Source organism: Pelobates fuscus, chromosome 2 (genome assembly GCF_036172605.1).
Source record: "Pelobates fuscus isolate aPelFus1 chromosome 2, aPelFus1.pri, whole genome shotgun sequence".
NCBI lineage: Eukaryota > Metazoa > Chordata > Amphibia > Anura > Pelobatidae > Pelobates > Pelobates fuscus.
This window is the reverse complement of record NC_086318.1, coordinates 341,084,656-341,112,590: the sequence shown is the minus strand read 5'-3', so window position 1 is coordinate 341,112,590 and position 27,935 is coordinate 341,084,656. Positions and strand designations below refer to the sequence as shown.

The 27,935-nt window shown below is 43.7% G+C and overlaps 1 protein-coding gene across 3 annotated transcripts in view; it reads left to right on the top strand.

Annotated features, from left to right (window-relative positions):
* The window catches only part of FAXC (failed axon connections homolog, metaxin like GST domain containing), an 87,668-nt gene extending 80,047 nt beyond the window's left edge, over nucleotides 1-7,621 (top strand). For 2 of the 3 annotated variants that reach the window (XM_063441329.1, XM_063441328.1), the window contains exons 5-6: nucleotides 3,791-3,907; nucleotides 6,569-7,621. In XM_063441329.1, coding sequence (XP_063297399.1) covers nucleotides 3,791-3,907; nucleotides 6,569-6,852 — 401 coding nt within the window. In that variant the 3' untranslated portion in view covers nucleotides 6,853-7,621. The remainder of the gene's footprint in view (nucleotides 1-3,790; nucleotides 3,908-6,568) is intronic. The other variant, XM_063441330.1, reaches the window with a different exon arrangement.
* The last annotated feature ends 20,314 nt before the right edge of the window (nucleotides 7,622-27,935 follow it).

Below are 27,935 nucleotides of genomic sequence, written 5' to 3'. Positions count from 1 at the left end.
TCGTGCCCAAGTGCCCTCACGCATATTCACCGGGTGAGCCCCGAGTGTTGATTCTAGACCATGGAAGAATCAAGAAACCCCTCAGATCTCCAGGCCATGACTGTGGCAGCTGTAGCTGCATCTATGGAAAAGGCCTTTGCTAAATCGTTCCAATTGGAACAGGACGCATCTAAGCCCATTCCCAAGCCGGCTCATTATGGAGCGGATTCTGAGGACTCCGATTCTTCCAGGGAGCGCTTCCACCCTCCTAAGCGCCACTGGAAAGGCGAAGCCATGGGACCACGTAAGTCCAAAGGAAAGGCCCCTGCTAAGCGCAAAAGAGCTACGAGCCTATCAGCCCAAAGACCCGCTCAGGTAGCACATACCAGACAAGGTAGCACATACCCCCGAATTCGACCCTCTCATGACCACATTCATGTCCCTTGGGGGTCAGGACCCACGCAAGGGCGTGGAACGCGGCTTTAAGGGAGCCCAAGACAAATTGCTAGATGCCATCGGGCCATTAGCAAGGATCATGGACATGGCGGATCACCCCAGATATGGTGCGTGAGTGAGCACGGGATACCCGAGAGCGGGCACAGAGGTGCTTCTGTTTCCTCGGGAACACTAACGTGGCCCTCTCTTCGGAAAGGCGCTTTTTCGTATTGACGACAAACTTGTCGAACTGGGGGATAAGGAATTGGGCCCTTTAGCAAGGGGCAAACTGTTTGGAGAGGCCTTCCTTACTGAGCTAAATAAGAGGGTCAATATATTTACGTCCCTTAACAAGGCGCAAACATCAATGCGGAAAGTATTCCGCGGCCCTAACACCCGAGGTGTTTTTGGGAGGGCTGGTCGGCAGAGGGGCCGTGCCACCAGCCGCTTCTGGCCATCCGGCCCCCGCACAACCAGGACACAGCCATTCTACCCGGATTCATCTACCCGACATCGAGTCCACCAGTTCAGAGGATCGGATCGTGGCCATGGCGGCCGAGGACGCTCCAGAGCGAGATTCTCCAACGGTAAGTCACCATTCTACCCTACCTCTAACCTCTTGCCATATCGCAGGTCGTGTTTCTCTTTTTTTCCAGAATTGGGCAGACCTATCAGACACATGGATACTCCAGACGGTGCGGGGCTATCAAATAGACAACGCCACTCCAACAGGCTCCACCACGCCCGATCCAACTAACGCCGGCGTACGCCTGTTTAATAAACTCGGAACTGCAAGACTTACACTCCAAGGGTGCCATCCAACCAGCTCCGGACTCAACCGGGTTTTACAGCAATATCTTCCTTGTCAGGAAGAAAACCGGGGAATTCCGACCCGTCATCAACCTCAGGGAGTTCAACTCCCACGTGATGTACCGCCATGTCAAAATGGAGGGTATCCACCTTCTCCGGGACCTTCTTCGGGACAACGACTGGTTCACGCGTCTAGACCTCAAGGACCCATACCTTACTATCTCCATTTCTACTAGTACGGGACACCTTGGTAATTCACCTGTCTCCCGTTTGGCCTCAGTTCGGCCCCGTGGTGTTTCACCAAGATGATGAAGCCGGTAATGGCGAAACTCAGGGCCCACGGCATAAGATGCATCATTTACCTCGACAACATTTTGACCAACCATGGTTCCCGGATCTTCTGGAACTGTCGAACAGGGATCCCCTCCTCCTACCAGATACTCCGACCATCCTCAGGAACCCGATGGGACTACCCCACCTGCTGGTTAGGGAGAAATGGCTTCCTCTGGTGGCCTGGACTCTTTCCGGGGTTCCTGGCGAACCGAAGACTTATCGCAGGAGACTAGGGATCTACTATGGGATTCATGGGCACCAGGAACAAGGAGGTGCTACTTATCAGCATGGACAACTTGGTGTCTGGGACGGGATCTCAATCCCTTTACTGCACCTATTCCCTCCATCATGAATTTCCTCACCTCCCTATTTACAGCCGGGAAATCATACCGGTCTATCAACGTGATACGTTCAGCCATTTCAGCGGCTCATACGCCGACTCAAGGGACACCTGTGGGTCAGAACCCACTCATCTGTAGACTCCTCTGGGGCATGCACCTTCGGCGCCCCCCCGGAACCTCAAGACTTTGGGACGTTGGCATTGTCTTACATTTTTTACGGGACTGGCCTCCTAACGAAAATGTATCACTCCTCCAGCTTACGGTGAAATTCACCTTCCTGCTCTGCTTAGTCTCCTTTCGTCGGGTGTCCGATGTACGCGCTTTTGACGCCGACGCATTTACCTTTTGCCCAGCGGGTGTAACCTTCCAGGTCTCTAGACGCACGAAGTCCGACTCTTCCTCTGTCTTTTACCCCTTTTTTCCCTCTGACCCTCAGCTCTGCGTGGTCTCTACTCTCTGTCAATATGTGGAACTTCCAATCGTCAACTTCTCATCTCGTACGTCCGCCCCTATGGTCCAGTCTCGGTCACCACGTTGGCCAGATGGGTTAGATGGCTCTTTGCCCTTACCGGGATTGACCAGGCTTTTGGAGCACGCTCCGTTCGAGGGGCCACGGCCTCTTCCACTTACGCGGTAGGGGCCTCCCTTACGGATATCTTGTGAGCGGCGGACTGGACTAGAGAATCCACCTTTAGGACATTCTACTTCTGTCCTCCATCTAATCCAGCTTTTGCTCTACTTTCTCAGCGTTGAAATTGCAAAATACGAAGCCTCCTGTCATGTGGTAAAATTGAAGATTATGTTAGCTTTAGTGTACTAATAATCTTAATTTTAATAATGACAGGAGGCAAGTATTTGCCCTCCTTACTCTCTTTCGCTCTTCCCTCCCTCTGTTTTATTATACCTATAGCATTTGTTGCTTCTTTTACTGTATTAGTGTCTAACTTTTGCCCATCTAGGACTTAATGTATATATTCAATGTGGGTGGGCTATTTAATTAATACTTGTTTATTCATTAATCTTAAGGGATAGATATTCATTGCTTTTACACAACCATTTTTGGAATCGAATACCTTTTATATTCTCTTTTCAGTTTAATCGGAAACCACAAGGGACTATTAAAGACTCCGTTCAAGGTTTCATCATCATTATGTCATTGAAGATCATCGTTTGAACTCAAGACATCCTAGTTTGGATCTCTACCTGTTTCCTGTTCAAGTTATTCATGTTATTCTATGTTTATCCTGTATTAAGGACTTGTGATGTCGCATTACTTAAGAGGAAAAGATGTAATATGACACGCCTCTTATACCCTATTCTGCATTGTGATTGGTTCTCAGTTTTCACTTTTTTCTTTGCTGCTATGGGAGTTAGTAAAGAAAGATTATGCAAAATACTCGCCTCCTGTCATTATTAAAATTAAGATTATTAGTACACTAAAGCTAACATAATCTTCAATTTCCAATGATTCACTCTTTTGTAAATAATCCTGTAAGGATATTTAGGATATGCCATATTTGTCTGGTGGTGAATGGATTTTATTACTTCCTCTAGATTAGGATGCAGCACCCTAATTATGTAATTTCTGTTCTTGTGATTTGTTGTGTATTAGGCAGTGGAGGAATTCATCTGCAGATCCAATATGCATCCTTTTATTAAGTATTAAGTCTGTTTCCACTGACCAGCTAATAAACAATTTTATTAGTTACCAAAGCCTGCTGAGCCCTACACACACCCATACCTCTCTACATTTGAAATGGATAAGGAGGGGTGCTTTAGTTTCATGGGGTGTGGGTGGGGCTGTGGTACATTTCAGATAATTGTACACTATGTGCTTATTGATTCAGTGTCTATTTTATTGTTTTAATAAATGTTGTTCATGACTGTTTTAGGTGATAAAAAATACTTCATGGGACCAAAGTTTTCAACTTTAGATGCAACAGTGTTTGGCCATCTGGCTCAGGCAATGTGGACCTTACCAGGAACAAGGCCAGAGAGGCTAATCAAGGGTAAATCCATTTAATTGCTTTGTTCTACTGCTTTGTTCTAAATACACAATAGAAGACAAAATGTACAGTCTAATTTACAATTATTATCTTCATTTATAGAATGTAAATGTTTCAATGCTGTTCAGAGTTGTCTCCCAGGTGGACCTACAGATGTTCTTAAACCACAACCTACATGTTCATTAGTCAGATTCTGACTGGATTGCCAATGATCATATTTACTATAGAAAAATCTGGTAGAAATGTGGTCATTATGACCACAAATCTGCATCACCAGATGCATTCAGTGTCAGCTTTAAAATCTGTGTTTTTTGCATCTGAATAATATACAGTGGAACCTCTGAACTCGAACTTAATCCGTTCCAGAAGGCTGTTCGAGTTCCGATTTGTTCCAGATTTCCCATAGGAATTAATGTAAATTTGTTTAATCCATTCCAGACCCCCACAATTACATGGATGGGATATGCAACTGTTCTTCTGGCATTACATACAAAAGCATATAAAATGGCTGTATCAGGTTTAAAATATCTAATACCCCTCTTTCCTCTGCTTGTATCCTTATGTCCAAAGTCCCTCTTACCTTACATGTGTCCCTTTGTCCTCTGGTATCCTTCTCCACATATTTTCCTCTTTCTCCTTGCATAATAATTATGTCCATATCCATTCACCTTTTACTTTTGTCCCTCTGCCCTCTGGGTTTCTTCCCCCTATATTCCCCTCTATCCCTTTACATAGCTCACCTGCCCATATTTCTTCATCTCACACTTGTATCCCATGCTTCCCCACACTTGTGTCCCTCTGTGAATGACGCATGATGTGTTTGGGTACCGAGAATCGTTCACATACCGAGACATTTTTTCCGCAAAATTTTAGTTTGACTTCCGAATTGTTCGAGTTCCGAGGTTCCACTGTATAAAGTATACAAAAATAATAAAAAAATTGCAGAGCATAAATAATACATAATGAAATTCTGAATAAAAAGAAGTAAAAGATAACAGGCCACCACATCTTTAGCATTATACAATTATATGCAAGGGCAATACAAACAATTGTCTGGAAATCTATTAATAAACAGGACTATACATAGGACACGAGCTCATGCATTTAGACTGGAAGACAAGAGATTTAGTCTAAGGAAAATGAAAGAGGTTTTTACAGTAAGAACAATAAGGATGTGGAATTCTGAGCCGGAGGAGGTGGTTTTATCAGAGTCTATACAGATGTTTAAACATCTATTGGAAAAATACTTACACATAATATTCAGGGATACAATTAATTAGTGGGGTAATAGTTTCTTGATCCAAGGAGATATCCGACTGCCATTCTGGGATCAAGATTTGTTTTTCCTAGTTTGTTGTAAAATTGGAAGTCCGTCAAACTGGGTATTTTGCCTTCTTTTGGATCAACAGCAAAAACAGATGCAAGAAAGGCTGAACTTGATGGGCGCATGTCTCTTTTCAGCTATGCAACTATGTAACCTGATTTAAAATATCTGCTTGACGGATGATTTAAAAACAGTCTAAGTAAAGGCATTTCATTTTCAATGACTTAATATTACTGACACTATAACTGTAAAAACATAGTCAAGGTGCCTGCCACCCCTGTTAGAGGAATAAAAGGTGTTAAACTTATCTTATTTCCAGCACTGCACTGGTCTCACTGGAAAAAAAATAAACAGCACTATAAATCATATAAATAGAAAACACTCGCCAAGCTACGTACACAAAACTAAAAGTAAATTGTTGGTTAGTACTCCAGGTGTACACAGCGACCACAACATCAATTTAGACTGGTAAGAGAGTACACAGACTCTTGGCCTGTGACAGTTGCAATTGATTATGTAAATAATGCCACATGACACATTTAATTTTCTGCAGAGACTGCTCAAAAGCACATCTTGTGTTACAATTACTAGTCCTAGTGTAAAATAAATATATATATATATATATATATATATATATATATTTAACCATTAATACCTCTGTCATCCTTGTGATTAAAAGATCATATACAAATAAATTAGGATAATGGTTTTGAAATGGTTAAATGTGGTAATAAAACACAATAATAAATTGACACTTTGAGGCATACGAGTAGCATTGACAAGGTCTTCAACTCTGTTTAGCAACAAAAAGCATGCACATTGACCACAAGTAAAAATTACAATGGAGTAAAATAATTAGACTAATTATTGGCGGGGTTAATTTGATTTGCTGAAATGAAATAGAGAGCTCATACAAAAAATATAAAGAAATTGCAAATTTACTTAAAATGAAAGTGCAAAAATAGTACATGCCTCTCTTTCTCTCTGATGTTGTGAGGCCTGAGACATGCCATAGTAACAATGAGTACTGCGTGCCGAGTGATAACATCTTGTCTAATCTCTGTGCCCAGTGTCATTCACAAGATCATAAAGGAAACAAAGCACATCCCCTCATGACTTTAGTGCTCTTTGATTAGGGAGATAAATAACTATGCTCTGCAAGAGCTTAGCAACCTAAACCTTTTAGTACCCAGGTGATAATGAATGTAGGGATGGATAGGTTGATGGCTGGGTGGTTGGATGGAAGCAAAGATAGATGGATATAATGAATTATCTTGTCTGAATGTTTGGATAAAAAATTCTGAAAGAAAAAAAAGGAACATTTTAATTTATTATTGCAGGTGAGCTAATCAACCTCGCCATGTATTGCGAACGAATCAGGAGGAAATTCTGGCCAGAGTGGCATGATGACAACGATAACACATTTTATGAAACGGACGATAGTGGCGAGGACAGCAAAACACAAACCCCGCTGCCCGATTTTAGCTTTTATTCAAGGACAGGGACCTTTGATGATGATGGGAACAGCATATCTCAAACTCCGGACACGGATTTCACAGGACATTCACTCTTTGACTCAGATGTGGACATGGATGAGTTGATAGATCATGAACAATTAAAGTGAAGCACATCGCCTCTTATTTCACTGATCTTTTATGATTGAGGCCTGGCTGGACAGCCATGAGACAGGCTTCATAGGCTAGATAGAATATATTAATAATCCAGGTTTTGCACATTCCATCGGTTGAAACAAGCCTTATGTGAGCAAAACTGGACAGGTGCATTTATTAGGTTTTAATATTTTATCATTACCTGAATTTTGTGTGTTGTGGACTACGTAGAAATGCTTGAATTATATTAGCAATGAAATACAATGCCTAGAACACCATATTATATAGCCTTTTACAATGTCCTGGAACCAGCCTGACAAGGTGTATGAGTGCAAATTAATGTATCAGAGCAGCAGAAGATACTATATGTGAAAGCATAAATCTTTCGAAAGTAAATGTAAAGATTAGTAATTGTATTGCTTGCACTTTTGTATGAACTGATCGAGTGGGAGGAAGAAAAATTTGCAGATTTTGAAAATGAATATGGTGTGTGTAAGCTAGTGAGAAAGTAAATACACATATCACATTAGTTTTTTTATTTAATTGTTCATGTACGCACATGAAAGTTAGATGTTTTAACATTATTGAAATAATCTGCTGTTTATGCAGTTTGTAATAGCTTAAAAAATTCATATAATATCACATTTTATTGATATTTGTGAAACATTGAGGCAGTCTTTAAAATAGGGTTACAGAAGCTGCCATTTTCAGGGACATATTTAAACACCGGATTTGATATGAAATCTGTCAAGGGTTATTCATTAAAGTACAAAAGATTGTGAATTCAAAGAGAATTTAAAGGGCTTTATTTACTAAATGCCAAACTGGAGCAAATGAAAAGTTAACATTTAGGAAAAATTTTTCATTTTAACTGTAGACAGATATTGACTATTTTAGCCTGAGTTTTACAATTTGGAATTTAATTCACTAAAATTTTGAGTCTAGTGCAGGGTTCAGCAACCTATGGCACGTGTGCCATGCATGGCACTTGAGGTGACTTTGCACGGGACCCGAGCCTGCCAGAGACAAACATGCTCTGGCCTAGCAGGAGTCCCTGTGGGACTTCAGATATCTGCTAGTGCAAACTGAGCAGTGATTGCAGATGGTGAGGGACAATCCTCAATTTACGTATTACAGCACTTAGAGGAATTATCTCAGATCACTTCCTCCCAGCACTTGTGAACGGCAAATCGGCACTGGAGTAAAGCATCCCACAGCAGCTATCGTAGCTCCTGCACTTGACCAGTAGCTGTCCAGCTCGGTCCTCACTGGACTCCAGGGAAGCCACCCACACCGCTAGATATTCACAGAGCTGCAGAATAAGCCTCCCCCTCATACAAATTTAGCCCACACAGAAACACACATACAGTCCCCACAAACACAACATCACTGACAATCAGCATACACGCACACAACCCCACAAGCAGCTTCTCACATGCAATTCCACAAACAGCCCTATAAATTTACAAACCACCAAACACACAGTGTGACATATTATCCACACGCACACACAACTCAACAAGCCGCCTACATAGACAGCCCACATTCATAGGTATCATCCGCAATACCACAAATTACTCATGAACACATACATTATAACAGCCCACATACACACAAATACAATGTTACAAAGTAACTGCAACACCCATAAATAACAAAAGTACAATAAGACACCATACACCCCAAAATTTAAAATTAAAAAATAGTACCGGCACTCCAAGGTACTTCAAGATCTTGTTTTGACATTGTACTACTAAAAGATTGCCTATCCCTGGTCTGGTGAATAAAGTGAAATTCAAATTTAGAAATTTTAATAAAATTCAGTTACGTTTTCAGTTTGGCTATTTTGGTTTGAAATTTGAAAGTGAAAGTCCTGGCAATTCACACTTCAATGAATAACCGTGCCGTATGTTCTTTTCTCCAGATGGTTACACAGTGTTCTTATTTGGAATACTGTCATACTGGTAAAGACTTTTTTATATACAGGTAAACTAAACCGGTACTAAACCTGTTGATGGCTAATGTGGACTCTGTTCCTCCTGACACCCAGGTAATCAGTGAGATCATAGGAACTGTAATTTACATTCACAGGAGTCACACATACTGAAATGATGTACCATCAAGGTCTATCACTAAACACCAAGATATGCTGAGTAGAGATGTCCCGAACAGTTCGCCGGGAACTGTTCGCCGGCGAACAGAGCTTGTTCGCGGTCGCCGTGGCGGGCGAACATATGCGATGTTCGGTCCGCCCCCTATTCGTCATGGAGGTGGGAGGGTCTGGGAGGGAGGCTCTGCTGCTGATTGGCTAGAATGTGTCTGCTGACTGTGAGGTACAGGGTCAAAGTTTACTCAATGATGACGAATATGGGGCGGACCGAACATCACATATGTTCGCCGGCTAACAGTTCCCGGCGAACTGTTCGGGACATCTCTAATGCTGAGCTGAGAGGTGACTTTAAAATTTAGGATTAAATCTATTCCAACAGAGGATTTTTTTTAATTTTAATTTAACAAGCTTAATCTTCATTTTATTATTTACTTTTCAGTGCATCACGATACACACAGAGGTGTTCACTAATGTAAGAATTGTTGTGAATTTTAAGTGAATTCAAAGTGAATTTCAAATTTAGGTAAAATTACCTGAAGTGGGAAAATCTTCATGGTAGCTGTTCTAGTTTTGTTCTTTTGGTCTTAAATCTGAATTTACTTTGACTTCTTGACAGCTCGATTTAGTGAGTAACACTGACTGCTTAATGAATAGACCTCATCAACGTTCCTCATCCAATCCTCAAAGGCTGTCAATGGAAAAGAATTCAAGTAAAACATGTCACCCACAATGATTGATTTCATGGTTTATCTGTTTTTAATAAATGCTACCCTTACAGTCTTGTGATAATGGAAAATATGGTAAAATAATTTCCCATGTTTGAAAAGTTACATTTACATTTTCAATTATAACAGATGTTCTTTGTGCCTGTATAATTTTGGTGGATTCATCAAAAAACAAATACTCCGATATAAAATAAACAAATACCTTTTCGTGGTAGAATAGCCTTAATTTTCTTTAATATGCATATTGCTTAATGTACACTTCCATTAATAGCATCTGATGTGTGTGTTAGTTAATGTAAAATTATTTAAATTATGTACCAAGTATGTAATTACACTTCTGTTGATAGTCACTCTATGTGTATCTCAAGTTGACTTGCATGTGTACTATACAATCCCTCAGAAAAAAACAACTGACCAGGATATGACTTACCCAATCATGATGTTAATATAATATATATATATATATATATATATATATATATATACACACACACACACACTAATATATGTTAATATATTTATATTGTAGAAGGCTGATAGCTTAAAGGGACACTGTAGTCACCAGAACTACTATGGTACAAGTAATTGTACAGGATGTGGTAAGCATGTTTCTCCCCATGACATATTTGAGTAATTTTCCCAGTCAGCTATATTTGGCTATATAAATTCGGCTACATTAAAATTCACCTTTAATTCTCACTGTAGTGAATAACCATATGTGAATTTTTTTTTTACAGGGTCATTCACAAAAGTATGAATTGTGAATTCAATGCTAATTTCAAATCTTAGTGTAGAAGGGCAGATATGAAAACATTGCTAGAAAATTTTTCCAAATTTTAGTGAACTGAACCATATTCATTAAGGTATGTGATAAGCCGTATGGGACCGTAATTATTTTAATATGACAGATGCATGATATCATATCCCGGCAGCTGAGTGCTGTGGAGAGAGAAGAGCACAAGACCTGGTGGAACTTGTTAGCTGGCCAGGGAAGGGGGGCTCTCATTCCCTGGTGGTCCAGTGGATGGGCTGTTTAGTAGGGGGGCTGGCAGAGAGCTCTTACTTACCTTCACAGCAGCTCCTGTCAGCTCCCTTCTCCTCCGCGCCGGTCCGGTCACCTCTCTGTCAGCTCCCACTGTAAGTCTCGCGGGCTCTCGCAGCTCTCGCGAGAGTTGCAGTGGAGCTGACCGGATGGGCGCGGAGGAGAAGGGAGCTGACAGGAGCTGCTGTGAAGGTAAGTAACAGCGCTATGCCAACCCCCAACAGGACCGCCGGGCTTGTAATGAGCCCGGCGGTCCTGGTCTGTATTATGGCAATGTAAGTTGCCATAATACAGACATTAACTCGAGTATAAGTCGAGTTGGGTTTTTCAGCACAAAAAATGTGCTGAAAAACTCGACTTATACTCGAGTATATATATATATATATATATATATATATATATTGTGACCTTTATGGGCAAAGCAACACAGTCCTCTAGGGTAACAGGCATAGAACAACAGTCTCTGGTGCAAAAATGGTGTGGTTTATTTATAGTGTGCACAAAATCCATACAGCAATCAGTTCAAAAACTGCAGCACAACAGAAAGGAAAATCTACAAAATAAATCCTAGCTCAAATTTGAGCACTAACTAAACATAAAGAAATGTCCCTTACTCACCAGGGTAATAAACTACACAAATCAAAAATAAGCATTGGTTTCACCAACCTTTAGCACATTGTTTAGATGCTGCTCTGTACAGACCTGCTCTCTCTCTGCAGGTCAGATTGTATCTGACTCTTTCTGCTCTGAGACCTGCTAATTAAAGCCTCAGCAGTTGCTTATTGGGCAGGTGAATGAGTATAGACTATGGAGGATTCTGGGTCCTAGATACCTTCCTTCTATTACCCTCCCATAGACTCTGTCACATATCCTCCCCGCCAGCTTAGACCCATCGGTCGTAGCGACCTTTGACAACGAACAATGGACTCTGGATAAACCATCTGCATTCCCCTGGTCTTTACCAGCTCTATGCTCCATAGAGAAGTTATATGGCTGAAGACTAAGGAACCACCTAGTTACTCTGGCATTTGTTTCCTTGTTATGTCTCATCCACGTCAATGGCGCATGATCTGTGACAAGTTTGAACCTTCTCCCCAACAGATAAAACGTAAGTGTTTCCAGTGCCCATTTTATGGCTAAGCATTCTTTCTCAACCACTGAGTATCTCTGTTCATGGGGATTCAGCTTCTTGCTCAGGTACATAATGGGATGTTCTTCTCCCCTGTGTACCTGAGAAAGAACCGCTCCTAGGCCCACATCAGACGCATCTGTCTGTACCACAAATTCTTTTGTAAAGTCAGGGGCAACCAAAATTGGGTCAGCACACAAAACCTCCTTCAGGGTACTAAATGCCTTCTCTACCTCGGGAGTCCACTTGATCATAACTGGGCCTTTTGCCTTAGTTAGTTCTGTCAACGGGTTTGCGATCGTAGCAAAGTTAGGTATGAATCTACGGTAGTAGCCCACTAAGCCCAGAAATGCCCGAACTTGTTTCTTTGTCACAGGACGTGGCCAATCCACAATAGCATCTACCTTACTTTTCTGTGGTTTAAGGAGACCCCTCCCAATAGTGTAGCCCAAATACTTAGCCTCCTCCAAACCTATCGTACATTTGGATGGATTGGCAGTTAGACCTGCATCTCGTATAGACTTTATTACTGCCTGAACTCGGGGAAGGTGTGTTTCCCAATCTGTACTGTGTATAACCACATCGTCAAGGTAGGCAGCCGCGTATTCACTATGGGGCCTAAGGATTCTATCCATCATTCTTTGGAAGGTGGCAGGTGCACCATGCAACCCAAAAGGTAAGACTCTATAGTGAAATAAACCATCTGGTGTGGAAAAAGCTGTTTTTTCTTTGGCCCGCTCCGTTAAGGGAACTTGCCAGTAACCTTTAGTCAGATCTAATGTAGTCAGATATCTGGACCGTCCTAATCTCTCTATTAGGTCATCAACCCTAGGCATGGGATAAGCGTCAAATTTTGATATCTCATTTAATTTTCTGAAATCATTACAGAATCTGATTTCTCCATTTGGCTTGGGTACCAACACTATAGGATTACTCCATTCACTTTGTGATTCCTCGATAACCCCTAGCTCAAGCATCTTTCAGACCTCTGCGTTGATGGCTTCTTTTCTGGCCTCTGGTATTCGGTAGGGTTTTAAGTTAACCCTTTTTCCAGGTTCCGTAATTATGTCATGTTTAATAACATGAGTCTTTCCGGGTACTGGAGCAAACACATCCCGATTTCTAAGAACAAACTCTCGGACCTCATTTCTCTGATGAGGTGCTAGAGTGTCAGCAATGTTAACCTCTGGTACTTTGTCTACTTTGGTCAGAGGAACTTTATCTGTCATGGCCATCAAGGCCTCTCTGTCTGTCCAGGGTTTAAGTAAATTTATGTGGTATATTTGTTCGGGCTTTCTTCTACCAGGTTGTCTCACCTTATAATTAACCTCATTGACTCGTTCAATGATCTCGTATGGGCCATGCCAGTTTGCCAGGAATTTACTTTCTACTGTGGGGATTAGTACCATAACCCTGTCTCCAGGTTGAAAGACCCTAAGTCTAGCATTCCTGTTATAACTAGCTTTCTGGGCTTCCTGAGCTCTCTCCATATTTTCCCTGACAATTGGCATTATGGCCTCAATGCGATCCTGCATTTGTGCCACATGTTCAATAACACTCCTGTGAGGCGTGTGTTCCTGTTCCCATGTTTCCTTCGCAACATCAAGGAGACCTCTAGGATGTCTGCCATATAATAATTCAAAAGGTGAGAACCCTGTGGAAGCTTGGGGGACTTCTCTGATAGCAAACATTAGATATGGGAGCAAACGATCCCAATTCTTACCATCTTTATCAATTACCTTACGGAGCATTGCTTTTAATGTCTTATTAAATCTTTCCACTAACCCATCCGTTTGTGGGTGATACACTGAAGTTTTCAATTGTCTAATCTTCAATAAGTTACATAGCTCTTTCATCACTCGTGACATGAAAGGAGTACCTTGGTCTGTAAGTACTTCTCTAGGTAGTCCAACCCGGCTGAACATAAACATTAACTCTCTGGAAATGGTTTTAGCTGAGGTATTTCTTAAAGGTATAGCTTCGGGATACCGGGTAGCATAATCTAGTACTACCAATATATATTGGTGCCCCCTAGCGGATTTAAGTAAAGGACCAACCAGGTCCATGGCAATTCTTTCAAATGGGACTTCTATAATGGGAAGAGGAATGAGGGGATTACGGAAAGTTTGGAATGGAGCCTTTCTTTGGCATTCTGGGCATGACTTGCAAAATCGCTCTATAGCAGAGTAAATTCCTGGCCAGTAAAATCTTCTTAGTACTCTCTCCCTAGTTTTTTCAATCCCAAGATGCCCCCCCAATACATGGCTGTGAGCTAGTTTGAAGACTAGGTTTCTGTGGGATTGAGGTACCAGTAATTGCTCAACCTCTTCAACCCCCCTCCTCTCTACTCGGTAAAGTAAATTATTTTTTTCTGCAAAATAGGGAAGGGACAATTGGGTTTCCGGGTTAACAGGAGTACCTTCCACTACCTGAACATTGTTACGGGCAGCTACCAATGTTTGATCCTCCCATTGGGCAGCCCTAAAATTTCCTGAGCTAATACCTAGATGATGGAACTCCACCTCTTCCCTTAGATTGTCTACTTGGGAGGAATCACTTTCATTGTGTTCCCCTTCCTCACCCAAACATACGACAGTGGGTTCATTTTCACTATATTGCTCCAAATCAATCGTAGAAAAAGGGAAACCATTCTCTAACCCCACTGTTTCTGCCTCTACCTCTGTACGTTTATCCTGCTTTATTACAGTATCTTCCCAAATTTTCCGAAAGAGGGGAAAATCACGCCCCAATACAGCATCATAAGGCAATGATGGTACCACCCCAACTCTATGTTTTATCACCCCTACCGCGGTAGCAAATTCCACCTCGGCCGTGGGATACGTGTGGGTGTCACCATGTATGCATATTATATCCAACACGTGAATTTTATCAACTTGCTCACTCTGAAGTAAAGATCTCTTTACCAATGAAACCTCACTCCCAGAATCTAAGAGTGCTTGCACACTCCTCCCCTCCATATTTACAGATTTGACATGATTAATACCACCATTACTTGTTAAAGCAGACATTTGTGTGTATACCAACATTGCACCATGTTTCTCCCCCCTCCCCAAATTACATTCCATAGGTTCATCAGTCTGTGGACAGTTACGTGCAATATGTCCAATCTCCTGACATCTATAACACTTTATCTCTTTCTCAGTCTGGCCTTGTGGCCGGGTTGGGAACCTGGGTACCCAATTTTCCAGGTAGTCAGTCTGTCTATGGGTCTGTACAGAATCTTTTTTCCCATCGGTTTCTTTAAATCCACCAGACTTCTTTGAAGGTATCCTGTTACCTTGCAATTTGGCGTTGAGGTAAGGTTCTTTACTCTGAGTTTCATTAGCAAACCGGTATCTCTCTGTCAAGTTCATCATTTCTTCAGGGTCCTTTGGATCCGCTTGACTGACCCATTTCCGTAGCGCTATCGGCAGACTCCTGAGGAAGCGATCCATAACCACCTTTTCAATGATTACTGCAGCAGAGTTGATTTCTGGCTGTAGCCACTTCTGGGCAAGTCTCAAGAGGTCATACATTTGTGACCTAGTAGGTTTCTCGGTATCAAAAACCCAAGCATTATATCTTTGGGCTCGCACTGCAGGCGTAACTCCAAGCCGTGTTAGTATTTCCGCTTTCAATCGGTCATAGTCTTGTGCTTGGCTGAGAGGCAAATCATCATACGCTTTCTGTGATTCTCCACTGAGGCAAGGGGCTAATAATCCTGCCCACTGACCTGGAGGCCATCCTTCTTGGGTAGCAATCCTTTCAAAGGTTGTCAGGTAAGCCTCCATGTCATCAACCTCACTCACTTTATGTAAAAAGTCAGTAACTCTAATCCGGCGCCCCCTATCCATAGTAGGGGTAGTTACACTTGACAGCATGGTTTGTTGCAAAGCACTTGTTAGTTTGTCTCTGTCTTCCCGCTGAGTTTCCATAATGCAGTTTATTTGTGTGGCCAATAAGCGGTTTGTCTCCTGTTGGACCGCAACAGCCTGTCGCTGTGTCTCCATGAGGCTACTGATCTGCGCCGCTGTTACACGGTTTGTGTCTTGCTGGGTAGTAGTGGCCTGTACCAAGGCTTTTACTAACTCTTCCATCTTGCTTGTTTTTTTTTTTGTTTTTTTTAGCCACTTGGTAAATACCACACACACCACACCTGCAGGCCTCTGTTTCAAACAACCAGTCTCAGTTTGCAGAGTCGCAGTACCTTAGGCCTCTATACCCACAGACCGTATAAATGTGCTTTAAATGCCCGCATTCTCCACCATTAGTGTTGTCGCGAACCCGAAATTTTCGGTTCGCGAACGCGAACTTCCGCAAATGTTCGCGAACCGGCGAACCGCGCGAACCGCCATTGACTTCAATGGGCAGGCGAATTTTAAAACCAACAGGGACTCTTTCTGGCCACAATAGTGATGGAAAAGTTGTTTCAAGGGGACTAACACCTGGACTGTGGCATGCCAGAGGGGGATCCATGGCAAAACTCCCATGGAAAATTGCACAGTTGATGCAGAGTCTGCTTTTAATCCATAAAGGGCAGAAATCACCTAACATTGACACCTGTCCTCAAAGCCCAGCCCTGATACACACTGACACAGAGCAGAATAGAGACTGTTCCCCCTACATAGGGTCACTTGGCAGATATGGATTGACACCTGTCCTCAAAACCCCTGATACACACTGACACAGAGCAGAATAGGGACTGTTCCCCCTACATAGGGTCACTTGGCAGATATGGATTGACACAACTGTCCTCCAAACCCCTGATACACACTGACACAGAGCAGAATAGAGACTGTTCCCCCTACATAGGGTCACTTGGCAGATATGGATTGACACCTGTCCTCAAAACCCCTGATACACACTGACACAGAGCAGAATAGAGACTGTTCCCCCTACATAGGGTCACTTGGCAGATATGGATTGACACCTGTCCTCAAAACCCCTGATACACACTGACACAGAGCAGAATAGTGACTGTTCCCCCTACATAGGGTCACTTGGCAGATATGGATTGACACCTATCCTAATGATCCCTGATACACACTGACACAGAGCAGAATAGAGACTGTTCCCCCTACATAGGGTCACTTGGCAGATATGGATTGACACCTGTCCTCAAAACCCCTGATACACACTGACACAGAGCAGAATAGAGACTGTTCACCATCCACAGAGACCATGATACACACTGACACAGAGCAGAATAGAGACTGTTCCCCCTACATAGGGTCACTTGGCAGATATGGATTGACACCTGTCCTCAAAACCCCTGATACACACTGACACAGAGCAGAATAGAGACTGTTCCCCCTACATAGGGTCACTTGGCAGATATGGATTGACACCTGTCCTCCAAACCCCTGATACACACTGACACAGAGCAGAATAGGGACTGTTCCCCCTACATAGGGTCACTTGGCAGATATGGATTGACACCTGTCCTCAAAACCCCTGATACACACTGACATAGAGCAGAATAGGGACTGTTCCCCCTACATAGGGTCACTTGGCAGGTATGGATTGACACCTGTCCTCAAAGCCCCTGATACACACTGGGGGGAGCTAATGTCCTCCCCAACCCCTGCGCGGTGGGTGGGGGCCATAAATCACAATGGGGTGACCTACTGTCCTCCCCCCTCGGCCCCCACCCCTGCGCGGTGGGTGGGGGGCATAAATCACAATGGGGGGGCCTTCTTTCCTCCCCCCCGGCCCCCATCCCTGCGCGGTGGGTGGGGGGCATAAATCACAATGGGACGGACCTACTGATAGGAGTGGAGTATTGTTCATATCAGTTTAATACCTTCCGCGTCTCCTATCAGTGGACGTGTAAATGGCAGAGATTTTTAATTGTTGAATCACCTCCCCTTTTTAGGCCAAGGTGGGAAGATGCTTAGACCACTGGTATATTGGTGCCATCTTGGAGGATTTTAATTTTTGGTTTGGTTTTTGAAGCCACAGTGCTGCACCAGTGGGCCTAAAAATTAGGCATGTACACATGCCTGAAAAATTTTGTATTGTTGCAGCCGCTGCTGTAGCAGCGGCCAGAAAAATTGATGTTTGTTTCACAGGCAGAAAGTGCCCTAAAACATGGCGGCTTGAACCCTAGTTGGTGGCGGATAAGTCACGCAAGTCAAACGTCATTCAGAGCTAAAATACAGCAGCGTGTGGACCATTTTTAGCCCAAGGCAGCTCATCTCATCAGGCCTTTTTTAAGCGAATGTATCGCCCAGTGTCAGTCCCTTCGGGATCAATCCCTCATTCATCTTAATAAAAGGTGAGGTAATCTAGACTTTTTTGACCTAGGCGACTTCTCTTCTCAGTGACAATACCTCCTGCTGCACTGAAGGGCTGTGGCGATGCATAGGACTTAAAAAGGTCCGCATGTCCTCCATCAACAACACATCTTTAAAGCGTCCTGTCCTTGCCGGCGTGGTCGTGGGAGGAGGAGGAGGAGGAGGATGACTTCCACCTCTCCCCCTGTTAGATTCCCGTTGTGCTGTGACATCACCCTTATACGCTGTGTAAAGCATACTTTTTAATTTATTTTGCAAATGCTGCATCCTTTCCGACTTGTTGTAATTGGGTAACATTTCCGCCACTTTCTGCTTATACCGGGGGTCTAGTAGCGTGGACACCCAGTACAGGTCGTTCTCCTTCAGCCTTTTTATACGAGGGTCCCTCAAGAGGCAGGACAGCATGAAAGACCCCATTTGCACAAGGTTGGATGCCGAGCTACTCATTTCCCGTTCCTCCTCCTCACTGATGTCATTGAAGGTATGTTCTTCCCCCCAGCCACGTACAACACCACGGGTACCAGATAGGTGACAACGAGCACCCTAGGATGCCTGTTGTGTTTGGTCTTGCTCCTCCTCCTCCGCCTCAAAGCTACAATCCTCCTCTGACTCCTCTTCCTCACAATCCTCTTCCTGCGTTGCCGCAGGTCCGGCAAGCGATGCTGATAAGGCTGTTTCTGGTGGTGATGGTGACCACAACTCTTCCTCTTCCTCTTCACGCTCATCTACAGCCTGATCCAGCACTCTTCGCAGGGCACGCTCCATGAAGAAAACAAATGGTATGATGTCGCTGATGGTGCCTTCGTTGCGACTGACTAGGTTTGTCACCTCCTCAAAAGGACGCATGAGCCTACAGGCATTGCGCATGAGCGTCCAGTAACGTGGCAAAAAAATTCCCAGCTCCCCAGAGGCTGTCCTAGCACCCCGGTCATACAAATATTCATTAACAGCTTTTTCTTGTTGGAGCAGGCGGTCAAACATTAGGAGTGTTGAATTCCAACGTGTAGGGCTGTCGCAAATCAAGCGCCTCACAGGCATGTTGTTTCGCCGCTGGATATCGGCAAAGTGAGCCATGGCCGTGTAGGAACGCCTGAAATGGCCACACACCTTCCTGGCCTGCTTCAGGACGTCCTGTAAGCCTGTGTACTTATGCACAAAGCGTTGTACGATCAGATTACACACATGTGCCATGCACGGCACATGTGTCAACTTGCCCAACTTCAATGCCGCTATCAAATTTTTTCCGTTGTCACACACCACTTTGCCGATATCCAGTTGCTGCGGAGTCAGCCACTTTTCCACCTGTGCGTTCAGGGCGGACAGGAGTGCTTGTCCGGTGTGACTCTCTGCTTTCAAGCAAGTCAAACCCAAGACGGCGTGACACTGCCGTATCCGGGATGTGGAATAGTACCTGGGGAGCTGGGGGGGTGCCATTGATGTGGAGCAAGAAGCAGCGGCACAAGAGGACTCAGCCGAGGAGGTTATGGAAGAGGATGGAGTAGGAGGAGTAGAGGAGGTGGCAGCAGGACTGCCTGCAATTCGTGGCGGTGTCACCAACTCCTCTGCAATGCCAGCATTCCTTGCTTGTCAGCCGTCAGCAGGTTTACCCAATGCGCAGTGTAGGTGATATACCTGCCCTGACCATGCTTTTGCAGACCAGGTATCAGTGGACAGATGGACCCTTGCCCCAACACTGTGTGCCAGACATGCCATGACTTCCTTTTACACAATCGAGTACAAGTTGGGGATGGCCTTTTGTGAAAAGAAATTCCGGCCGGGTACCTTCCACTGCGGTGTCCCAATAGCTACAAATTTTTTGAACGCCTCAGACTCAACCAGATTGTATGGTAAAAGCTGGCGGGCTAATAGTTCGGACAAGCCAGCTGTCAGACGCTGGGCAAGGGGGTGACTTGGTGACATTGGCTTCTTACGCTCAAACATGTCCTTGACAGACACATGACTGTGGGCAGATGAGGAACTGCTCAAGGCGGGAGACGGAGTGGCGGATGGTTGAGAGGGGGCAAGAAGGACAGCAGTGGTTGACGTGGCTGAAGATGCTGGACCAGGAGGAGGATGGCGTCTTAGAGTAGGCGTGCTGCTTGTACTCATGTGTTGATCCCATAGGCGTTTGTGATGTGAGATCATGTGCCTACGCAAAGCAGTTGTACCTAGGTGGGTGTTGGACCTCCCACGACTCAGTTTCCTTTGGCACAGGTTGCAAATGGCATCGCTGTTGTCCGAGGCAGACACACAAAAAAAATGCCACACTGCTGAGCTCTGCAATGACGGCATTCTGGTGGTGGACACAGCATGCGTTGATTGGCGTGCTGTCGGGCTGACTCCGGGTGCCGATGCATGCTGTCTGACTGTGCCACTAGCTCCTTGCGACGACCCCCCCCTGCTTTCAACTCGTCTCCTCCTCCTCCTCTCTGTCTCCCCATCTGAACTTTCGCCCTGTTCTTCTTCTTGCCGAGCGGGCACCCACGTGACATCCATGGACGCATCGTCATCATCAACCGCTTCGCTTGTATCTGACAACTCAGAAAAGGAAGCAGCAGCGGGTACAACATCATCATCATCACACCGTACCTCCATGTGTTTAATGCTGCCTGCCGACATATCCCTGTTATCTACATCCTCTAGCAATAATGGTTGCGCATCACTCATTTCTTCAAACGGGTGTGTGAATAACTCCTCTGACATACCAAGTAAAGCGGCTGTGGTGCTAGTTTTGGTGGTGGCGGCAGGCGGGTGAGTGCTATCTTGAGAGGTGCCTGAAGCTAAGCTGGAGGAGGATGGTGCGTCAAGGTTCCGAGCGGAGGCTGTACAAGATTGGGTGTCCTGTGTTAGCCAGTCAACTAAGTCCTCAGAACTTTTCAAGTTCAGGGTACGTGGCTTCTGAAAACTGGGCATTATTCTAGGGCAAAAGGGAATCACAGCGCCACGACCACGACGGCCCCTGCGGGGTGGCCTGCCTCTGCCTGTCATTTTTTTTGGGATTAGGGGTACTATGCGTGCAAGCTACTGTGAGACCAGATATGATTGGCAATGTGCACTGGAACAGTTCTGCAGAGCACACGCTGAAGGAAGGACTGACAGAGCCGCTTGAAGACAAGTAACTGCTATTCAATCTATAACAGTGAAAAACAAATTTTGGTTTTAAAAGCACGCTATAGAGACACCAGATATGATTGGCAATGTGCACTGGAACAGTTCTGCAGAGCACACACTGTAGGCCTGAGACACCCGCTTGAAGACAAGTAACTGCTATTCAATCTATAACAGTGAAAAACAAATTTTGGTTTTAAAAGCACGCTATAGAGACACCAAATATGATTGGCAACTGTCAAAGCACGCTGGAACAGGTCTACAGAGCACACGCTGAAGTAGGCCTGAAACACAGACGCTTGCAGACAACTAACTGCTCTTCTATTACAGTGAAAAAAATAAATTTATTTTAAATGTAAAGCTTAACCAATTGTTAAAACAGATATGAGTGGTGGCACTGGGCAAGTAGGCAAAGTATCCAATGTGAACCTCACACAGAAGCTGGCAGGCAGGCAACTGCTCTTCTATTACAGTGGAAACAAAATTTTGGTTGTAAAAGCACGCTATAGAGACACAAGATATGAGTGGCAACTGTCAAAGCACGCTGGCAGGGTTGTGCAGGGCACACGCTGAAGGAAGGCCTGACAGAGCCGCTTGAAGGACACTGACTGTCTGCTATTAGCTTACACTGGAAACCTTTTTTCTTTGTAAAAGCACGCTAAAGAGACACCAAATATGATTGGCAACTGTCAAAGCACGCTGGCACAGGTCTGCAGAGCACACGCTGAAGTAGGCCTGACACCCAGACGCTTGCAGACAACTAACTGATCTTCTATTACAGTGAAAAAAAATGATTTCTTTAAAATCTAAAGCTTAAGCTATTGTTAAAACAGATATGTGTGGTGGCACTGACTGTGCAAATGGGCAAGGCATCTAACCTCACACAGAAGCTGGCAGGCAGGCAACTGCTCTTCTATTACAGTGAAAAAAAAAAAAATATTTTAAATCTAAAGCTTAACCAATTGTTAAAACAGATATGAGTGGTGGCACTGGGCAAATAGGCACAGTATCCAATGTGAACCTCACACAGAAGCTGGCAGGCAGGCACCTGCAATTACATTACACAGGAAAAAAAAAAAAAAAAAAGCAGCCTGATGTTATAGCCCTAAAAAGGGCTTTTTGGGGTGCTGTCCTTACAGCAGAGATCAGATGCGTCCTTCAGGATTGTAGTGGACACTGAATACCCTAGCCTAGCTATCAATTTCCCTATCTAATCAGCAGCAGCTAAACTTTCCCTCCTCTCACTAAGCATGCATCTTCCGAATGAATCGAAAATGGATGCTGGGAGGGAGGTTGGAGGGTGTGGAAGGGAGGGAGTGCTGCTGATTGGCTGGAGTGTATCTGCTGACCGAGAGGCACAGGGTCAAAGTTTGCCCAATGATGACGAATAGGGGGCGGATCGAACTGCGCATGTGTCCGCCCGCCGCGGCGAACGCGAACACGCTAAGTTCGCCGGGTACTGTTCGCCGGCGGACAGTTCGGTACATCACTATCCACCATCTTGTGACCTTTATGGGCAAAGCAACACAGTCCTCTAGGGTAACAGGCATAGAACAACAGTCTGTTTAGATGCTGCTCTGTACAGACCTGCTCTCTCTCTGCAGGTCAGATTGTATCTGACTCTTTCTGCTCTGAGACCTGCTAATTAAAGCCTCAGCAGTTGCTAATTGGGCAGGTGAATGAGTATAGACTATGGAGGATTCTGGGTCCTAGATACCTTCCTTCTATTACCCTCCCATAGACTCTGTCACAATATATATATATATATATATATATATATATATGTATATATATATATATATAAATAATGTCAGGTAAAGTCAGCTGCAAAAAAAAACAAGTGCATAATGAATAGGGAGATACAAAAAGAACAGAATGAATGAATAAACCTCTATCAAAATTGTATCTAGTGCGAATAGTGTATAGTGTGTAGTGAGTACACCACTTCATGAATAAAGAGGACTGTATATAAAGTGCTAAAGTGTATCTCCTTTTTTAATTTTTAAAGTGCCACTACTACTTAAGGTACCAAGAAGTGGCACTGTGAACAAAGTGCCATCATACTAAAGTGCCACAAATAATATTGTAAAATCTTATTGTAAGATAACCATAACCACAATGCATTACTATACAAAACTGGACTACACATATTTACAATTAACTTAAAAACACATTAATGTTAGGCTAGGAGCAAAACAATTGTTAGATAGTAGTTATAACTTATATATAAACACGCAAGAAGAATTCACAGGAACGAATAATAGGGTATCATCTCATTAAGTCCTTTGAGGGACATAGTCTGCAATTTGTGTATCCAGTATGTATGTTTAGTCTGCAATTTGTGTATCCAGTATATATATATATACACTGAGCTTTTTCTATGTACACAAAAGGCCTATTTCTCTCAAATATTGTTCACAAATCTGTCTAAATCTGTGTTAGTGAGCACTTCTCCTTTGCCGAGATAATCCATCCATTTTATTTTACTTGCACTGCTACACACAGTTACATATGCTTCTTGTTTCTTATTGTAGGCACATGTTGTGTCCTACTATCATTAGCAGCTTGCAGATCTCTCTGTGTTTGCACCTTGCGTCTCGTATCTTGCATTTTGCGTTTCACTGCTATTCCTGGCTTTGGCGTCTCACTGCTATATCTGGCTTTGGCATTCACGCTCCTGCTAGCTCAGCTGCTATTGCCTACACCAGTGTTGCCAAGCTCAACTCGGGCTTGCGCAGCCAGTCTCCTCCCCGTTCCAGGTTTCCGACTGAACACAGCAATCTGTGCATGGACCCGCCCCCTCAGACTGGACACAGTGACCTGTAGGAGGGATTGGACTGAAATGAAAAGCCACACACAAACACATAGAGCTCAGCCACCCACACTGTAAACAAATACAGTATATTTTATGAGGTAAAAGGGAAATGCTCAGAAGCCAGCAGAAGGAATCGTGCATCAGAGCACAGGAAGAAACGGGAGCCACGTCAGTCGCCATAGACATCAGTCGCCATAAACTGTTATGAAACCAATCTTCCAGTCTCCTTAGAGCCTGTGAAAAATTGCAATACATACGGCAGGTGTAACAGAGACGCAGGCCCAACCGATACTAACTAAAGAACTGCTGACAAGTTGTCTGGCGACGCACTCAGATACGATCAGAAATGATATAGCAGTTAGTACTTCGGCACTTAAGCAAGAAATAAAAAGCATTCATGACAAATTATCCATAATGGAAACTAATATGTTTAAATTAGAAACACAATATAATCAGTTGCAAGAATCTTCCACGGTATTAACTGATAAAATCAATATACTGGAAGCAAAACTGAACGATTTGGATGACCGCTCCAGAAGAGCAAATATCAGAATCCGAGGTATTCCAGAAGCCATCACTAGCCATAATTTAAGTAGTTTTCTACAATAATATTTTGGCTCTTTATTACCAGATGGAGAAGCGCATGACTATTTGATGGATCGTTTCCATCAACTACCCAGGTCTTATAAAGTACCAGAGTCTTCTCCCAGAGATGTAATTGTGAAATTACACAACTACCATCAGGAAAATAAATTCAAAAACTCGAGTATATTTCAAGACTTATCTTACCACAATAGAAAATGGAGAAGCAATTTTAAACCCATCCTAAATAATTTGAGACAACATAATCTCGCCTATAGATGCGGATTCCCTACAATGCTCAGTCATGTTGAACGGCAAAATGGAAAGTTTCAATACACCGGAAAAGCTGGCATCTTGTATAAATCTTCCAATATTCTATAAATAAACTGCTCAAAAGAGAGAAGAAAAAACTAACTAGAAGAGAACAAAATAAAATGGAGAAGAGGAGAAAGACTTAAACTTATTTTTTCGGGCTGATATTGGTTGCTATCTTAATAACAGTAGCTTGGGTGGCTATCAATATAATCTAATGTTGATGTGATTGAATCTGATGAAAATCAAAATATATTTACTATTTGATACTGGGCAAAGGAGGTGCTTAGAAATGGGGATATAAAGAATTTGCCTTTTTTATTATCATAAGGTCATCCTCCTCTAAAGTCTAAATTTATGAGTGTTTTTTTGCTGTGTGCTTAACACAACAAGTGTATAAAACACTAGAGATTTCTAACACAATTTATTATGGGAAATACACTAATGTATATATTACGAGAAGAGAGAAGTTTGATACTTTATTCACAGGAAGAAAATAAGTAAAAGATTGAAATGTATTCATTTTTTCTATTCTCACTTATTGATTTTTATGTACTTATTGTATTTAACCCCTTAAGGACACATGACATGTGACATGTCATGATTCCCTTTTATTCCAGAAGTTTGGTCCTTAAGGGGTTAAAGAGAAACAAAGACAGAGAAAAAGGAAAAGAATATATATATATTTTTTTTTAATGTGTTGTTTTACAAGATGTTATAAGACACTAGATTTTTTTATAACAGAGTCTGCTAAGATAATCACACGAATGCATAATCTATGAAAAGTTTGATTTTTTTGACTAAAAGTCAAACAAAGAAGAGACTAGAAGAATGGAATTATTAATAGTAATATTTCTGTTTTGTTGTTACTGTTTTTGTGTGCCTTACACGATGATATACGACACTAAACCTTTATTACACAGTCTGCAGATAACCACATGAATGTTTAATCTACGATTGAGTAGCATTATATTTTTTGCCTAAAAGACACATAAAGAAGACACTAAGAATGTATTATTAATATAAATTTTTTTTCCTCCTCTTTCTCTTCCTCTTTTTTCACGCTCTACACGGGTGTACGGAATAATGGAGCTTTTGTCCCTTTTTTTTAACTTGGCTATAGTAGATTAAATACAAAAGTTAGAGAAGATATTTTTAAAAATGTCTCTTTCAAGTTCTCTCCTATATTTTTGCCTCGTGGCATACTTCTACCCCCACCTTGTGCCCCACTTTGGGACACAAATACCGGGTTGGGACTGATTTTATCCTATACTCATAAGTTGGGCTCTTGGGTCATTTAGGTCATACATACTTGACCTAAATAATAAGTAATTCCTATCATACTAAAGTAGTGAGAAGCCGTCTTTTTTTTAAGAGCTTCAGCACCGGTGGGCTAATAAACGCTAATCCTGGCTAAACTACCGACGCTACCGACTCACGGTGACCAGAGAGCAACAAAGGAACAACCGGGTTGATACCTGTCCTGGACCAAAACGAGATAAAATTGCCTGAACCGGCCAATGCGGCTTAAGCCAGAGCAGAGCCTGATGACAGGGGGAGGCGGGCGATCTCCCGGCGGGGGGCACACTCACATGCCCGATACAGCTCTACTACCCCCCCTCCTGGACCGGCGGGGGTCATCCCGGTCCTCGCTGGGGACGATCACCCCCACAACACAGCCTGCAGTTCACCGGACTCGGAGTACCCCTGGGACAACTGCCTTGAGAGCACCTGGTTGACTCAGGGAGAGTACAGAAAAAACGGCACAATGTCACGCAGAGCAAGCTGACTACACAGCAAGGCTGGAAGCAATACTTACAGCTTTTTGGCAGAAGCTTGAAAGGCGATGTCCATCACAGCGACCACGAGGAGAACACAAAATGGCTACCGCATACTCACCTCAGTGCTCACAGGGCCAACTGTGGTGCAGGCTGGCAAGTAAGCAGCACCAGCCTGTCCAAAACCAGTCGGGTGACCACTCGCGGCACAAGCCGACCCCAGCTACAAAGCAAAAGACCGCAGCGACGACACCCAGCCGAGCCCTAACATGGCGGCGAGGCGGGAGACGTGCCGGGCCGAGAGGCGCACATACCCACCCGGGTGGATTCCCAGAGGGTGAAAGCCTGCCTCAGGGCTATCCTCCAACATTAGCATCGGTAGCAGCAGGAGCAGGTTCAACATGGGGATGCAACATCCATAATGCCCTCCACAAGCCCAAAACAGCACAGCGGCAAGCATCCACGGTGAGGGCTCCAACTCCTGCTTTGGGCCCACCTGGACTGAAAGCCACGCGGGTGCGAATCCGGCAGCATTGCCCACGAAAGCGGAGGTCCGCATGCCAACAGGGACACAAAACCAACCCCTCTGCCACTACCAAGCAAGGAAAATCTCCCGGCATGAGAAGCCAAAGAAGATGGGGTCAGGAGGGGAAAACCTCAACAACAGACCAGAGCAGCCACTCCTGTCAACGGGCCACCTGTCAAGCGCTGGGACCCCCCATGGAGGAGAATAGAGAAGCTGCCCACCAAGAGCTTCCCAAATAAGGGGATCGGCTGAACCAGAAACTCGCTAAGGACAGTTGACTGTGTGGCCAAACTCTGAATCCTCCACGATATTGACGGCCACCATTTTACCCTGATGCTATACCATGCCGCAAAGCTTAAACTGCACTCCAGCGGTCACTATACCTAGTAAGATTTAATCGACCTTATGTCACTATCTACACTCACCTCACATCCTCAAACATGTTGTTAACCCTATGTCCACTTAAGCACCCACATGTCTAGATAACTCAAAATTGACTCTATTGTTCTACATAATCAGACATACACGAATAGCCTGCAACCCAACTACTTACATAGAGATGTGTGTGATAGCATTATACCTCTGTTGAAGTTATCAGTTACATGCCTTAACCTAAAATGCATACACCTTTATGCTGTCAGTTAGAACAGTTAAAGTTTAATCCATTTTCTCAT